Source organism: Notothenia coriiceps, unplaced genomic scaffold (genome assembly GCF_000735185.1).
Source record: "Notothenia coriiceps isolate Sejong01 unplaced genomic scaffold, NC01 NC01_scaffold00007061, whole genome shotgun sequence".
Lineage (NCBI taxonomy): Eukaryota > Metazoa > Chordata > Actinopteri > Perciformes > Nototheniidae > Notothenia > Notothenia coriiceps.
In genome coordinates, this window is record NW_011339762.1 from 1 (window position 1) to 17,719 (window position 17,719).

General features: G+C 38.8%; 2 protein-coding genes across 5 annotated transcripts in view; both read right to left on the reverse strand.

The window, feature by feature from the left end:
- Positions 1-1,790: 1,790 nt before the first annotated feature.
- Positions 1,791-10,075, reverse strand: sgk2a (serum/glucocorticoid regulated kinase 2a; the record flags this gene model as incomplete). Its single annotated transcript, XM_010769358.1, has 12 exons — positions 9,976-10,075; positions 7,983-8,047; positions 7,159-7,220; positions 6,720-6,777; positions 5,961-6,044; positions 4,525-4,656; positions 3,710-3,822; positions 3,547-3,583; positions 3,354-3,440; positions 3,099-3,194; positions 2,216-2,371; positions 1,791-1,897 (listed from the first exon to the last, which is right to left on the reverse strand). Coding segments are annotated over exons 2-12 (953 nt in total), but the record flags the coding sequence as incomplete, so codon positions are not given.
- Positions 10,076-11,332: 1,257 nt separating this feature from the next.
- Positions 11,333-17,719, reverse strand: part of l3mbtl1 (L3MBTL histone methyl-lysine binding protein 1) — a 16,406-nt gene continuing 10,019 nt past the window's right edge. For 2 of the 4 annotated variants that reach the window (XM_010769354.1, XM_010769351.1), the window contains exons 16-21: positions 16,934-17,039; positions 16,623-16,811; positions 14,403-14,452; positions 13,770-13,927; positions 13,604-13,666; positions 11,333-12,870 (exon numbers count right to left, since the gene is read on the reverse strand). In XM_010769354.1, the coding sequence (XP_010767656.1) occupies positions 12,736-12,870; positions 13,604-13,666; positions 13,770-13,927; positions 14,403-14,452; positions 16,623-16,811; positions 16,934-17,039 (701 nt within the window). In that variant the 3' untranslated portion in view covers positions 11,333-12,735. Of the gene's footprint in view, positions 12,871-13,603; positions 13,667-13,769; positions 13,928-14,402; positions 14,453-16,622; positions 16,812-16,906; positions 17,040-17,719 lie in introns of all 4 variants that reach the window. The other 2 variants (XM_010769352.1, XM_010769350.1) reach the window with 1 other exon arrangement.

The window sequence follows — 17,719 nt, forward strand, 5'->3', positions numbered from 1 at the left end:
CAAGCTAGCTTGGCATGCTAGCCGTCGGCGGAGGCTCTTAATGGTGAAGCGGGCACAATGCCCGCACGAGCCGGGGTTATCGATAGCTTCCTGGGCGTGTTCCAGCCCAAGGCAGGACGAGCAGACCTGGTTTGAGTCCGTGCCTGAGATCTTAAACCCGCAGCCGCATAGCCAAGCCTCCGAGTCCCTGACTCCTCTGGTGTGAGGGAGAGAAGGGTCCATCTTTGTTCGCCAGGGTGTCGGACACTAGCGGACACGCTAGTAACAGGTACGTTACTGAGAAAAAAAATCCAACCTTGTCGTTAATCCGAAAGGAAAAAGCGACGGCGTAGATTTTATTCTTTAAAGAATATTAACTGGTGTGTTAATACCTTTTGTTTTTATCTCCGTCTCCTCTGGTGTGAGAGAGGAAAAGAGAACGTCCTCGCTACCGTGGTGTCAGTGTGGAGGGAAGAAAACCTAGCAACAGGTATGTTACTAGCTTGAAGAAAAAATCAAACCTTACCGTAATTTCGAAAGAAAGAAACGGCGAGGCAGATTACAATATTAACTGGTGTGATAATATTGTTCAGTCTTCTTGCAAAGCAAAATAGCAACCGGCAAGTGCCCGTCGACCGAATGTTAGCTTTGGGTTCAGTCTGTGGACCGTTAAGCTAGCCCGGCTACTGATAATTCGAGATGTGCTCTAAAGCGAGAAGAGGTGTTTGAATGACGCTGTGTCATAGCGCAAGCTACTTATAGGCAGTGTTGGGTGTAACGCGTTACAAAAGTAACAGAGTTACAGTAATATATTACTTTTTGCTGTAACGAAGTAATGTAACGCATTACTAATGAAATTTCTGAGACTGCCAAGGCACACNAAGAGGTGTTTGAATGACGCTGCGACGTAGCGCAAGCTGCTTAAAGGGTGGGTGGATTCCCTGACGTAGACGTCAAGATCACCAGCCAATCAGGATTGGCGTAATGAGATTGATGCTTCTGTTTGTATACGCGTTGAGGCGCATCCCATAGTGAGACATCGAACGAGTGTTATGAATGAGAACTTTACCATAGGAAAAAATTGGCATACAAATATAATCACTTCTCTAAAAGGTAACTCATTTTAAATATAGTTAAACATATTAAAGGTCATTTACAATAATAATAATAATAATGATATTAATATTAGTAATAAGCTTTATATTTGTATAGCACCTATTACAAGAATTGTAGCCAAACTCGCTTCACAGCAGTTCAATAGACAGATTAGTATAACATGACAGGATAAAAGCAATGTAGAGGAGCAGCTACATTTCAACACATATATCCACGAAGATTAATACATGAAGACTTGTAACTCAGACTTGACTCGGACACTCCTTGGGTGACTCGGACTTGGACTCGGACTCGAACACAGGTAATGATGACTCGGACTCGGACTCCAATCGGACACTCCTTGGGTGACTCGGACTTGGACTCGACTACGACTCTCCCTTGGTGACTCGGACTTGGACTCGGACTCGAAGAGTGGTGACTCGAGAGTTACTTGGACTCGTGAATTGGTGACTTGACTACAACACTGATATACCCTTACGAATAGGTTAATCTGAATTTTAACCTGTTTATCTAAAAGAGAAATGGCTGAGATGTAGAAAGGAATTCAAGAGGAGATTTTCTTGGCTGTTGCCACTGGAAAATGTGTTGTGGGGGGAAAAGTTCAGGGGGACGTTAATGATTGTTTTAGAGAGGGTACACAGATGTTTGGACGGGCAGACAGACACACTTATTATGTAAAGACAGTAACAGTTAACAGCCGGAAACCACTCACCACATTGGGGTTGTAAGGAGGAGTGATCCTCTTGTGGTCAAGGTCGTCCCAGTTGATCGGAGAAAAAAAGACGTGGTTCTTTATTTCTAACTATAAATTAAAAAAAGAAAGATAAGTTATACATGCGTACTGTACTGTATATAGTTTTAGTGACATGTGTTATTCCTCATATTAGGATTCCACATACTCAATTGAGTTTTCTGCAATTATTAATAAGTATGAAGGTGATCTTTGTATATTTTCCCGGAGGGACTGGGTTTAGATCTGTTCTTAGAAAAGATCAAAGCCACTCCACTAAAGCAAGTAGTCCTTCGATAAACAATTTGTATAAAAGTAGGAATAATTGTTTTCTGGAAAACCATCTGTTTTAACGTGGAGTGACGTTTTTTATTAACATAATACACTCACAAAGTCGGCGATGGCCCCGAGGCGCCTGTGCTGGTCTTTCTGCAGGAGCCCCTCCAGCAGAGAGCAGACGGCCTCAGACTTCCCAGGAGGCAGCGGCAGCGCCTTGTGGAGGATCCCATCATACATTTCACCCACATCACGGCTGTAGAAAGGAGGCTGAGGGGGAGGGATGGGTACAAGTATCATTAAATGATGAAATGCAATTTAGCATTGTATATATTATATATACATATATATTATATAGTCAAACTTTCCCTAGATGTTTCCACTTGTAATGAAGCAAGTTAATGAATGGTCATTATTGATAGGACCATGACTTGGGACCATAACTTCAGCCTTTAGCCAAGAAAGCGGCTATACAATGCTTTAATTAGCATCAGTAAGCTAACATGACTATATATTTATATTTAGTATATATATATATATATTTAAGATATAGTCATATTTAGCATTTTGTCGACATGAAATGTAATGGAAATGTATCCAACTGTTGATACATTTTAGTGTACACCTACGTGGGACTCTGAATAGCCAGTGAGTCTGCTTAATATTTATGATCCCAAGAGGATAGCTCCTAATATTTTAGAGATGCTCTGACCTTTCTTTAGCACCATCACCAGGTAAAACATTATACTTGTATTTGTAGTACTTGTACTTGTAGTACTAAATGTTGTATATTATGCATGGATTACCAACTCATTTGTACATGTCTTATTCACTCATTGTTAATATCTGTATTTGTGAATGTCATTGTTTGTGCTTATAAAAAATGAAAAACTCAATCAAGATATTGTTTTGTTTTTTTAAACTGAAAAAAACGTTGCCCTCAAGATATTCTTGCAACATGAAGATGCTTCAAATCAGCTGCAAAATCCCCCCTCACCAGGCTGTAGATCATCTCATAGATCACTGCTCCCAGACACCACCAGTCCACGGTCCGGTCGTACGCCTCCTTGCGAAGAACCTCTGGTGCCAGGTACTGCAGACAGACAGAGCGGGAGTGGCATATTCTCTTTTTACAACAGCTATCCCTTTCAATCCACATTAAATACCTAACCATGTATGACGCACAGTATTGTGTATGACAGATAATTAATCTGATGTCCTTTTCCTGTTTACATGTATATTTTTTACGCACTTCTGGAGTCCCACAGAAGGTCGAGGTTGTGCCCTCGGGCTCTATTCCTTCTTTGCACAGCCCAAAATCTGTCAGCACCACATGTCCCTGCACACAACAAACCACATCTATATTTTAGTTACACACATATAATAACAATAAAAACATGGAGGAGTTGAAGATTACTGAAGTAAATGTGTTGTTTTAGACTCACCTGAGAGTCGAAGAGAATATTCTCCGGCTTGAGATCTCTGCAAAGATAATAAAAAGCAGATTGTAATGATAGTAAAAGAGATCTGAGTTTCACAGTAAAAACCAAAAGCCTCTAGATAACGATATGACCCAGGATAATTCAATAAATGTGTGTTGATTCTGACCTGTAAACGATGTTAAGGGAATGAAGATAGCCGATGGCGCTCGCTACCTCGGCCGCATAGAATCTGGCTCTGGGCTCTGAGAAACACCTCTCTCTCTGCAGGTGGAAGAAGAGCTACAGAAAGAGAAAGAGGGGTTGATGGACAGTTTAGTTTAGTTTAGTGTTCATTGTTGTCTTAGTTCTGTTATAACGCCTTGTGCGGAATGCTTTGGCAATACTATGTTTAAAATGTGGTCATGCCAATAAAGCCCCTTTGTATTGTATTGTATTGTATTGTATTGACAGACAGCATGGAGAGGATAGAATAAAATGACATTTAAAAAGAATAAAATACTTTAAACCAGCTGTCTGGGTAAACATGTTTGTCCACACACAGCAAAGTGTCTGTTGGCTGCTCGCCTGGTAGCTGTGATTTCATTTGATAAGCGTCAATAAAGGATTACCTATTAGGAAATTGTTACACTGCAGCCAGCGGAACAATAAGGAAAAACACTTTCCACAAACAAAATGTCATGATGTTAAACTAGGCTTACTCCCGTTTGATCACAGTGGGGACTTTTCTGGTATGAACAACCCTGTTTTGACGTGCTTTTCCATATAAACAAACTTAAAGTCGAAAGAGACAAGAAGAACAATCTTTTTTCTTTTTAGAACAATAAATGAATGAAGAAAAATAGATCAAACAATCACTGCTTAATAAAACATTTGAATAAAAAAACAATAATAAAGTAATGAATCACCATTTCTGACCATGTTCGATACAAATAATGTTTTTTTATGTACATACACTGTAGATATTTAGTTTTGGACACATACCTCTCCCCCATTCACATAGTCGAGGACAAAGTAGAGCTTCTCTGCAGTTTGGAAGGAGAAGTGGAGCCGAACCAGAAAGGGATGTTTCAGACTCTTCAGCAGTACATTTCTCTCAGCCATAATGTTCTTTTGCTAAAGAGAGGAGACGTTAAATAAAATCACACAACTACACCAGTAGAAAACCTATTTTTCTATACCCTGTGTAGTCAAGAGTGATTTGTAATGCCTGTGGGGCTCATTTGTTTGCAGGAAACATTTGAACTTGTCACAAAAAAGCACCCATTTGAATAATTTAAATCATCTTTTCCATAAAGCTTCTTTGATGTTATTTTGCTGTGAAGCATTTTAGTAGTGCAGTACAAATAAGCTGCGAATATCATCAGATCTTGTCTGATTTGAGCGTCTAGAGTTTCAATATTTTATTTCTATATTTAATTTCTGCTTTAAAAAAACAACAATGATGAGCAATTTGATAGTTTTGTTAAGTTGCTTTTGTTGTAAAACTTAAAATATAAATTAAAAAGGTAATCATTTGATTAATAACATGACCAAGAGGAAGTCATGTTGTCCAAAAACGACATGAAAGCTTTTTGCACACTTCATCTTTATATTTAATTAAAAATATTATTTAAAACTTTATTTTATTAATCAACCAGGGTTTTTGATACATGTCTAAATGCTGTTTCAGATTATCTTCCTAGGGAGGCAAAGGTCACCATAGTCAACCGTTTTCTATAATTTAGACATCTCAGGCATTTAAGTTTTCAGAAGGATTTAAACAGAAGTAAATACTTGAACACTTCCAATTTAGCTAAAGCAAGCTAATGAAATGAGGACACGTGTGTGTGCTCAGATTTTCTCGTTGTGTTGTCATTTTATATTATTGGAGTTGTAAAATATGTCCTTTGTACAGAACAAGCTGCAGATTAGATAAGATTCAGATCATGTTGCTGCGTCAAAACACTGTTTACTAATAACAGACACACACACACACACACACACACACACACACACACACACACACACACACACACACACACACACACACACACACACACACACACACACACACGCACACACACACACATTTTCACCTGGGTTAATTGAGCTACTTTCCACCACAATCTACTCTCCACTGTGACTGGCAGAGAATTTCGTAGATTGTTCACATTTATATCAGGCTATATGTAAAAAGTAAGCTTTATTTCCAATTTTTCCAAATATCTTTGGCTTTTCAAGTAAAAACTGTGTGCCTCTGAAAATGAAAAATCTTCTTTATCATATTCAAGAAAGAAGTTAAACACAAAATGACTAAGGCAAGGTTTAGTTTCTCTTAGCGTGGATGCTGGGTCTATAAAGGACTTTCTACAAAGAGGTTAGAAAGCAAGAATCAACCATCATTCAAAATAGAAACTTGAGTGGGAAGCAGAGCGCACCTCTTTCTTCTTGAGGATGACTTTCTTCTGCAGCACTTTGACGGCGTAGAATTTGCTGTCGGCTTTGAGCTTGGCGAGCAGGACCTGCATGAAGGTGTGTTGGTGAGAGGTTTGTTTAGTAAACAGCCTGAGCCACCATCTCGTCACCACATTTCATCAAACACAACACAGATATAGTATGTGATCTGTGGAAACAGATGATACTGATCAATCTGAGAAGAGCCATGAAACAAGGTCTGACAATGACCCATAGCCAATAAAAAACATTTAAATGTCATTATTCTGAAGGAAAGTAATTGAATATGTTTATTGTTTTCTTTAAATGGAACACATCTCTGGTGCTGTTCAATTTTCTAGTATTTTGATCGTGATATTCTAACCTCAAGAGGCCTCAGAGGGTAAAGTAAAGTTAATGATTCATGAAGCAGGCAGGACATTCTGATCAGACAGGAGTCAGAGTCCTGTCTGCAAAGTCAGCAACAGCCCACTATCTCACACTGTCTAAGAAGGTCAACATGATACAATTGCTGCCATTAATGAGATCCCCCTCAGGATAGGTAACGCATCATTTATATGACCCCCAATATTCATTTCTGCAACAGGGACTATCATTTGACACAACAGCAGACTTGGTCTAGTTTAAACTGCTTTTACTGCAGCTGAATGTGTGACCTGAAGGAGTAGCAATAAAGAAAGAGCTGGAAGGAAAAACAATAATAAATAGATAGATAGATACATAAGTAATTATTCCAGTGTCACCTTTCCAAAGGTCCCTTTTCCAATGACAGCCAGGAAGTCAAAGTCAGTGGGCCTGGCACTAAGACAAGATAGAGAGAAGTCTCTTCAATTGTGGGCAAAAGTACATAACAACCTCTGACGCACTTTATTTGTAATGGCTAACAAATGATAGAAAACCTAGCAGCAAAAACAAATGATATTTGGTTTAAATAGTCTCTTTGTCCCTTTAGGAAAATGGTTTTCATAACAGAAAATGCAGATTCCAATACATTATTGTTATTCTCTGTGTAATTTTGACTGAATTCAGTCTCAACATCTTCTGAAAATGTCTCATCCAGACAGCTGAAAATGTACTTTGAGCAGAGACAGCACTAGTGTATTTTAGCTAGATTTGTAGCAAACTATCTTGTGCATGAAGACAAAGAGCAATCCATGCTTCAGTGAGAGCAGAGCTACTGACTGTGGGTTTGCTGAAGGTCCCAGGTTGACTTCATCATGAGAAGAGGAGGATGGTGACCGCAGCTGGAGGACAAATAAACACAAAACAAGTCAAAAAAAGACTAAAATAAATGTGTATTCACGATGAATACAAAGTTTAGACGTAAAGAACTTTGTATTGACATCCTAACACAAAGTTTAGATTTCAAAACAGTACAGAAAACCAAATGGTCACAAACACTATCCATTACACAGAAGTTGATCAGGGCCCCAAATAAGGAGAAAATGAGAGGAGAAGGATTTTTTAAATTTATTTAGCATTTAAATAATTCACAGGACTCACAAAAGGCGCCAACGCTTGTAGGTTAATTAATGCTCCGAAATGTAACATTTATTCACATCATTTCTTACTTTATTCTCAAAATGCAATAAAAAAATGTACCCATATACCTGGGTAAGTGTTTTTAAGACAATTAATCTCCATTAAATGGTATCATGGGAACAGTGGCGCCGAAAGGGAAGCAATGTTAAGCCTGATGATGAAAACACGAGGATCTGAGTCACATTGCATGATCACTGTGAAGTTACAGAACTTTAGATAAAAAGATCTCCCTGTTAAAGATCATCCATTTGATATATGAATGCACTAAGTGATCTGCTTTAGGCAGTGGAGATATCTTCTAAAGACATGAAATCAGGTTTGGATAAGCTACACAAATGCCCACAGTCATCCCAGATGTCCCTGAATGTATCGCTAATAATAATTTGCTCACAGACTAAAGAGGCGGCAGATGGCCTAAATGAAATGAAGTAAAATCGTCATGCAAACAAAAAAAACACACTCACATTACAGTTTGCCGTGGCCATTATCCATTCCACTCCCACTGATCCAGCATCAGTGTCTGACAGACCTGTGAGCAGAGATATTAAGGGTCATGAGGTGAGCAGAGGAGCCTTTAAACTGTTCTCATTTCACAGATTTTGTCGTGTGTGTGTGTGTGTGTGTGTGTGTGTGTGTGTGTGTGTGTGTGTGTGTGTGTGTGTGTGTGTGTGTGTGTGTGTGTGTGTGTGTGTGTGTGTGTGTGTGTGTGTGCGCGCATGCGTGTGTGTGTGTGTGTGTGTGTGTGTGTGTGTGTGCGTGTGTGTGTGTGCGCATGCGTGCATGTGTGTGCGTGCATGCGTGTGTGTGTGCATGTGTGTGTGTGTATGTGCGCGTGTGTGTGTGTGTCCTAACCATCTGCTGACCTCAGTATGATAACATGAGGATCCAGAGGAGCTGGTACTTCTGGTTTGTAATGAACAAAATGCAGGAAGAACAGAATCACAATGAAGGACATTGTACATGTGTTCTGTGTGTGAGTGTGTGTGTATCTGTGTGTGTGGGGGGGGGTGTATCAGTGAACACGTTTACACAGTAAATATTGTTGTGTTATACACAAAAATGAAACAAAGTCTCAATGATCCCAGTTGTCTTCCCTAAAAAGCTCCAAGCCGGTTCATTATGCATGAAGTCTACAGAACCTTTGGATTGCTTTTTTTGCTGATTTATAAAGTTGTGATAAACAGACATTTTGAAGACACACAGATTTACATGAACTTTACCATACTTTAGGAGAAAACACTCAAAGCAAGAAAATAAATCACTATGCGCAGGTAAATCTAGGGAACTAAATGTCACAGTTACTATACATTTCTGGAACAAAAAGCATTAGCTCACATTTAAACACTTAATTTCCTTGAACCAGAAGCTGAGCTTCAACTATTTTTCTCTACAAAAAAATCTAAATTGTACTGATGTTTATGGCAGTTGACCCACATTAATATCTACATGAACCAAACAAGTGATTCACACTGCACAAGTAAGGTTACAGCCAATAAGGATGTTATGCTTTCCTAGATATTTCCGAACAGTTTTCAGAACACAAGAGCTTGCCTTGCACTGAATTTCCCATAGTCTTCCTCAATAATCTGGTGTCAGTGCCTAGTATTTTTGGGATTTGACCATTTGTATTAATTCTCGAGTAGTAACAAATATTTGGTATTCTTCCACTCCGAAGTGAATCTTTGTTAAATCAACTCCAAAATCTGACACACTGAATCTGACAAAACCAACTTTCCAACACTAACTTGCAACCTTAACAAAAGAACCATTATCAATAAGACTTTCGCAAGAATATTCTAAAGGAAATAAATATTGCAGGAGACAAACCCACAGATTACATATAAACTGACTATTTGGCGCACCGCAGAAAATGATGTCAAGAAAAGAACAATTTAAAGACATAAGTTGATACGTATAAACAGAGACTTAAAGACCAATACAATGTGTCTAGACAGCCTGACCCCTGCATAGACTAAAAGCAGAGGCGTAAAGTAACAAAGTAGATTTACTTAAGTACTGTACTTATATAGAATTTTGAGACACTTATACTTTACTTGAGTATTTTCATTTGATGCTACTTTGTACTTCTACTCCACTACAATGCATAGGTTAATTACAGATGAATATAATGAACACTTAAATAAGACTTTAGGCAAAGGAAATACAATTATAGCTGCATATTTTGAAATGGGCCAATCTGCATTATAAGTACTTTTGCTACTTTAATAAGTATATTTTTATGCTTTTACTACATACTTGTACTTATAATTAGCATTATAATATTATAAGCTAATAGCAGGTTGATTAGCTGAACAATAAAACTCAGATAAAGAGAGACGTGAGAATATTCAAGTTTCCTGTTATATCTCCAAAAATAGAAAATAAACACTTAGTAATTGTATAATAATCAGTGTGTCGATAATCCAGGTGACGTGTGAAACAGCGGAGTGTTCTCACCTGTGTGCCGAGGAAGAGCGTGCTGCTCCGTTGAGGACTCAGAGGACACTGAGCAGCGGGTCTCAAGTCAGGGTTTATTGTTTATGGTCATGAAGGAAGGTCGACTTCAACAGTGAATCATTAATTAACGAGGCGGAGAGAGGTGTGTACGCGTGTGTGCCCGCGCGCGTGTGCGCGTGTTGGAAAAGGAGAGAGTTGGCTGTCCAGACCAGTCCAGACTTCAAAATGATTGTACTTCCGGATTCTGCTCTTCGCTTTCAAAATAAGACAATTAGCCAACACTGTTAAGGACCTTTATATTGTGTAGTAATCAATAAAAAAAAAAAGTGAATTCAATGTTTTGTAAAGATGGTGATTGCGAAAAATGTTACTGTAACTAATGTAGATTATTATTAGCATGACTGCTAATATTACATATTATTAAAAAGTGTATGTATAGGCTACAAATATTGAATAAGATAGTTATTACAACCCACTCCTCTTACCAGCAGTTTCCAAGAAAAAAGTTGAGTTCATTAGAAGGCAGATTATTTTCTCCTCAAAAGAAATGGAAATGAATATTCAAAATGTTTTCATGTCAAGATTTTAACCGCTGCTTTAAGATATCTCCTAATTCACTGAATACATTCTCTGTGAAAGTAGAAATCTTGTATAACTTGGATTTTAAAATGCATAAGGCTCGATTTGATTTAAAGTCATTCTCAAAATAAGTATGTTATACTACAAAGTGTCCAACATAAGTAATAAATATGTTAGACACTTTATAGTGTCCAACACTGCACATTTCCCAGTTATGACATCAACAATTAAGAAGCAGCAAGCAATTTAGCTTTTTGAAATGTGTTGCATTTTCCACTCCAGTATACTTTTATTTTGAAGGCAACACAGCAGGAGTCTCTGGCCTCCTGATCATCCTCTCATGTTTGACACACTTACCACCCAACAATAATTTTGTATTTTCATAAGGTTTAGTGGGTCATCATGTTGTTTTTCTGTCCTCTGCATTGGAACAAGAAGATAAGTGGTGAGAGCAGGAAGGGTGTGAGAGGATTTGTCACCACCACAGCCAACTGTTGACGACAATATGGTGAATAGGGGGATGTGATATGAGCAAAGTAAGTTTATAGTCAATAGACCAACACAGACACGCACCTGCACAAGAACAGGAAATGCAGTGTGTAAAAAAGACAAGAGGCTGCGGCTTTAATCAGACAAGACAGCTTTGGATGTTTATTAATTCATATGGACTGAATGACATTTGTGACCCAAGATTATCTTGACACGCGCACACGCACACGTACACGCACACGCACACACACGCACACACACACACACGCACGCACACACACACACACACACACACTCACATACACACAAACAAACACATACATACACACATAAAAAATCCCACCAGAGAGACAAACAAAAAAGATTCCAAGAGCCCTTAAAACACTCTAGTAAAATGATTTTATCTCAAAATGTTGTATTCATACATTTTGTTTTTTAAACCATTTCTATAATGTAAACATTTTAGTGTTGTTGATTCCATCACATGTAAACTGCAGAGAGCTTCATGGACTAGATACATAATCCATGTTTATAGTGCCAAAATGTGTATTTTTGCACTCTAGTGACCAAGTGTGGGAGCACAATTGTGTAAAATCCATTTGGGTTTCACAGTTGTGCTAAAAGGCCAATGCAAAATGTCCTTTTCATCTATTAAGACTTGCAAACAAAATAGTTTAAGATCTTTTGCATATATATATAAAAACTCAAAACACTCTGTTCTTTGACTCAGATACTTTAAAATATTTTTAAATTACAGCTCCTGTATCACTTGAGTCTTCACATTAGCAGTGCGGTTAGAAAGTACAGTGTTGGATAAACTCAAATATCAAATACTTGAGAAAGAGTGGGAAACTTTAAGTGCTTTTCCGTCACAAACGTTAGTCTTTTCCCAACAGTGTCAACATAGCAGCTTTTTAATTTAATTTTCATTTTATTCTGTTACAGAATAATTTGATGAACAGAAAGAGCTGTAATATTTAGCTTTCCCTATTACAGTACTTTTGTCTTTACTTTTTTTATTGCACATAACATGAGGCTTGTAGGAGCCTCACTGACCAGCCTTGTCTACTGCCTTTTGTACCCCCCCCCTCCCCCCACATCCACAGTCTTCTCTTTTCCCTTTTAGTTAACCAATGTTGTAAATCCAGTTGAGTCCGAATCTCGGTATGTCTTGTAAAAATTGTCACGTGTACTTTTTTATTTCCATAACTTGTCTGACAATGTTGGGGAGTTACTAGTTCCATGTAACAAGCATTCTTTTATTATACTATAATAACTATAGTTGTTAGTTACTGAGAATCAAACAGTTACTAATCAAGTAATCTGTTAGAAAAGTAATGATGAAGGATTTAAAAGAGACACTACTTTTTTTTGTTTAGGGTAAGTAATCTGTAACCTATTACATGTACAAAGTAATCTTCCCAACACTGCCTGTGTTAAGGCCTGCATCAATATGAGTGATTCTCATTCAGGAAGTAAAAGTACAAATATTACTGTAATGGATTTCCTTTTTTTTCTTCTTCTAACCTCTCTCCTTTATTTCCTCTTTAACCCTGATCGCACCTCACCCCCCACCCCCCTCTCTCTGATGGGTACAGGACACCAAACACATGAAAAAAGGGGTCAGGGTCTTTTTTCCCTGTAACAGAATGAATTTGGCACGTGATGATCCCAGGTCAGGTGAGGGCGGGATCACTTGAGTACCTCGTCTGTGCTCTTGAACATGAGGATGGCGTTGGAGATCTTGAGGGCGGGGCCTAGCTTGATGCTCATGATTTTCACAATGTCGGTCTGGGTTAGCAGCAGAAAGGCCTCGCCGTCAATCATCTGGAGGGGGGGGGCACACACAACTGTCGTGATGCAACTCAAGATTACAGGTTAGGAAAAAACCTTAATGTTTTGGTCTTTTCCTCTGCTACTTGGGGTATCAGATGGATGGAGGACGTTTTGAGGAAGCTAAATTATGTTATCTTAACTCTAACTGTTATCAAGATCAGTTGTCGGTCTGGGTCTGTCAGAAAAAAAGGTTGTGATGTATTTATTTAAAACCTCAGAGACCTGCACTCGAGGTGAAATACTTTTGAGTTTTTGTCTTAAAAATTCCTTTTATGTTATGAATTGTATGTTTTTATCTTATTCTTTTCTTATTTAATGAAGTATGTTTTTATTCTCCATAATTATGACAATCTTTGCCTGTTTTATGTTCATTCTATTGTCTATTTTCCCCTATTGTAGATGATGATCATTATTTATGTGTTGGCATTTTCCTACCTTTATTGGGCAGTTAATGTGAGGAGGAAAAGGTAGAAAATGAAATAAAGTTGAACTGGAATTGAACTGGAAAGGATGTGGCTTCTGAGCATTTTTGGAAAACTTAATCAATTGTACTTAGTTAGAAACTGTTGCAAATACATCATCATTATGTTTTTAAAGCCAAAAAAAAAAAATGGTGACATACTATTCATCAGCAAAAAGGTAACAGACTGTTGGAACCTGACAATAAATACTGTATAGGCCCGTCTACATTTGGGCATGTGTAGAGCATAAAATGTGGTCTCACCTCTTCTTTGAAGAGACAAGCCTGTTCTTCACAGCCGATTAGATTCTGTACAAACATGAAGACCTGTGGCACAAAGACATCATTTTCAAATTTCAAATAATCAAACCAACCAACCATTTACAGTATAGATATATAAATATATGGGTAAGTGCTGAGGTTTTCTCACCTCTTCCACGCTCCATGCTGCCACCTGGCTGGCGTGAATGCCCTGAACGCCGGGCAGCAGCTTACAGTGCTGCTCCCAGCAGAGAGACAGAGTCCTGTCTGTCTGACCGCTCAGAGCGGACATGAACAGGGACGGGTACACTCCCTCTGAGGACAGGTCTGAGGACAAACATGCACACACAAACATTTGGCTTAATAATAACAGGAAAAGTAAAAGTCTTTCTAATACTTGTACTGCCATATAGCTACAGACGTCAAAGTTCACTATAGTTGAACCTGAATGTTTTATTCGCCCCTTGGCTCAGATATAATGAAAATAAACGTGATGTGAATTTTGCATATATGTGACATTGCCCTGCCACAAGTTAAATAATGCCTTGAAGGCTTATAACCAACCGTTTGTTATCCGGCATTTTGCCATCGGATCATTTTCATGTCAAAGCGTTAAAATGAGTTAACTAAAACAAGACGGTGTTGTGCCTATGGACAGACATGAGTCAGCAGAGACATGATATCTTTCCACTGAAAGACATGATACGATCCTTAAAGCAGGATAAGGCTACAGGTTTGACAGGCAGACCCCCTTAAGCTGAAGTCAACTAAAATCATGTGAAGGGAATTTCAAAAAACTCACTGTGGTAGTCTCTCTGCTGGTTCTTCCTGTATTTGGGAGGACGGCCAATCCTGAAAACAGAGGAAAAGATGAATGTGAGTCAAAACCAAACGTGAATACACACACACACACACACACACACACACACACACACACACACACACACACACACACACACACACACACACACACACACACACACACACACACACACACACACACACACACACACACACACACACAGAGAGAAAGACACTTCCCAATGCTGCACACAGAGCCGTACCCATAGGGTTCCAGATAGTGTACATGAACTGCATACATACACACTCCTGACGTTTCTGATGCACATTAGCTAATGTGGAAAGACGGCTGTGCTGAATTACCACTAAACCTAATGACTATTTCATGTCAGGATGAGAGGAAGAGCAGAGAGGAAGATGAGAGGCCAGGAACTGAGCATGGATGGATTCAGCAGGAGTGATTCTCCTGATTTCCTTTTCATCCTATTAGTCTCTCGTCATAATAAATAGATCTCAGAGTATGGATGACATTTTTTTTTGTCTGAAATATTTGATGTTATTGATACTTTTAATTTACTTTTAAATTTACCATCTAAGTCTTAACCATGGTTGATCCATTGATTAATTGGTTTTAATTAAAGTGTTTAATGCCGTTCAAGCTTCTGTTTGAATTCAATATGACTCACTAATATCATTTTGTGAAACCTTGCAATACAGTGGTTTAAGTTTTAAACAATAAGCTTTACTACTAGCTTTCTACTCTACACTGTTGAAATGCATACACAACTTCAAAAACACACACACAAAAATACACACTGGTAAAAGCACAGAGGAGAGATAACAAGAGAGGCTAAAGAAAACAGAGTCCAGTGAGCTATGAACTCAAAGTTCATACACACACACGAACAATTGTTCAGATCAGTTTTTTTTTCTTTCGGTAAGCCGTTCTTTTTAGGTTGCTACAATACATTTGTTGCACCCCCTTCCACAACAGTACATTGGGGCTGGCTGACCCCCATCTATAATACACTGACTATGGATAACTACCTCATAAAATCCCACTACAAAACATTCAAACTTTCCCTTTTTTCTACCAGTTTAATATTTACCTGTAGAATTTCTAGTCAAACAACTTTTTTGATGATTTGATGATTTGCTATAACCAAATAGCCACCTGTCAAATTCTTGCTTCTATACCTACCTTTTAGATTGTGGACTGTAAATTAGTCACATGTTAAATACCTACTTATATACTTATATAAATATATCAGTTTAAGAATGTGGGAGATAGTCAACTGTAATGTAAGTGCAAATGTCTAGTTTCTACAAGTTAACCTTACAGTTGGATTCTCTTCTCCCAGGTGGGGGAGTTGGACCAGCCAGACCTCAGTCACACGGCTGTTGCTATCGTCAGCGTTGTCACCGAGAGCACTACAAGTCCAGTTCATCCCAGGCCTGCAGGTACTGCCAATGTGGTGGAAGATGATTTTGTGATCAGGTATATCCCCAGGTTAGCAGATGCATTTTTATTGTTGTCTGGGTTGATGTACGCATTACATTTGGACTACCCCAAGAAACTCATCAACTATTTCACCTTCATCCAGAAAGTGCGGATGGGTTTTGCACATATTATCTGTGTAATAACTTGATAGTTTATTGGTTAACACATTGTTCCTTAAAGCATTTGAGTGAAACTGTTTGCATTTCGTAGATTATATCTTTCCCACCAAATCGTCCTCCGTTGCTCATGTTATCACTTTAAATAGTTAGCGAAGCCTGGAATATGTGCCTTTTACAATAAGAAATTGTTAATTATTGTATAATTATTGTGTAGGTACAAATGGGATAATCAGGCCATATGTTTTACATTAAGAACTGAGATGCTCAGTACCTGGTTCTCTCGCTGCTATGTGTTTAAGATACACACGATCACACTTGTATACGGTTGTGTCTAAAAGGTAACCGACAAGTTGCAAAACTCTTTGGATGAATAATTAAAGACAGCATACAAAAGCTGAAGTGTGAAATGTGTGAAATATTAGCTGATGAGTTATTTTTAAATATATTTTTTGAATTTGATATTATATTTAGCATACAGACTAGATAGAAGTGGACACACACACACACACACACACACACACACACACACACACACACACACACACACACACACACACACACACACACACACACACACACACACACACACACACACTCTTACCTGCCACGGTAATGGGTCTTCTTGGGTCTCTGGCTGAGGAAGAGGGTCCTCTTGCACTCGGAGTCTGACAGCTCGGCCTTCAGCCTGCCTTGGTTACGCTCAGCCAATGGGCAGCCGGATATGCAGTGATGGGCCGTGAAACGCCCCGTCACATGGCCCGAACCATCACAACCAGGAGTAGGACACTTCCTGTTTGAATGCATTTTAAGAAGATGTTAGATTTCCTAATTTAACTGTGATGCGTATTTTGAATGGTTGGCCTGCTGAATAAAGTTTTAATTGACCTGGTGATAGAGTTGAGATCAGCTGACCTGTTGTGGAAGCTGTACTTGTTGGCTCTCGGGTGGCTGATGGGTTTACAGGGAACAGAGGAGGGGTAGGTGGACTGGCCTGTAATGGGGGGAAGATCCCTCATACCTGTACATTCAAAAATACACATTCAAAAACTAGTTCACAAACCCCCTTGCAATGCTGCAGTAAGGGAGATTATGCCAATTGCTACTAAGTGGTGGAAAGTTTAATGGGCCTATTTCTCAGCTAACATTTTGAGTTGTCACACTAATACTTACTGATTAAAATCATCATGTATATATCAGCAACATATATGGAAACTAGTTCTATAACATTGACATTGATGAGAGAAATGTAATGAATCAAACCAATTGCATGCAAACCAATGAAAAAGCAACAGAGTAAATAGTGGAATGTATGAATACTGGCAGGATAGTTTTAAGAGGGAAACAAATTGGTGTATTCATAGTGCAAACGGTAAAACAGTTGCAAAAAGGTTTAAAAGTTCAATAGTTTAGAAAACAAAGGTGTTCTCATTTGAATTAACATCAGGAGGATACGTCCCCAGCTGACCCAGAAATCAGCGCAGGTTGTGGTCCAGGCTCTCGTCATCTCACGCCTAGACTACTGCAACTCCCTCCTGGCTGGTCTACCTGCATGTGCCATCCGACCTCTGCAGCTCATCCAGAATGCAGCGGCTCGTCTGGTCTTCAACCTTCCGAAATTCTCCCACACCACGCCGCTCCTCCGCTTCCTTCACTGGCTTCCGGTAACTGCTAGAATCCACTTCAAGACACTGGTACTTG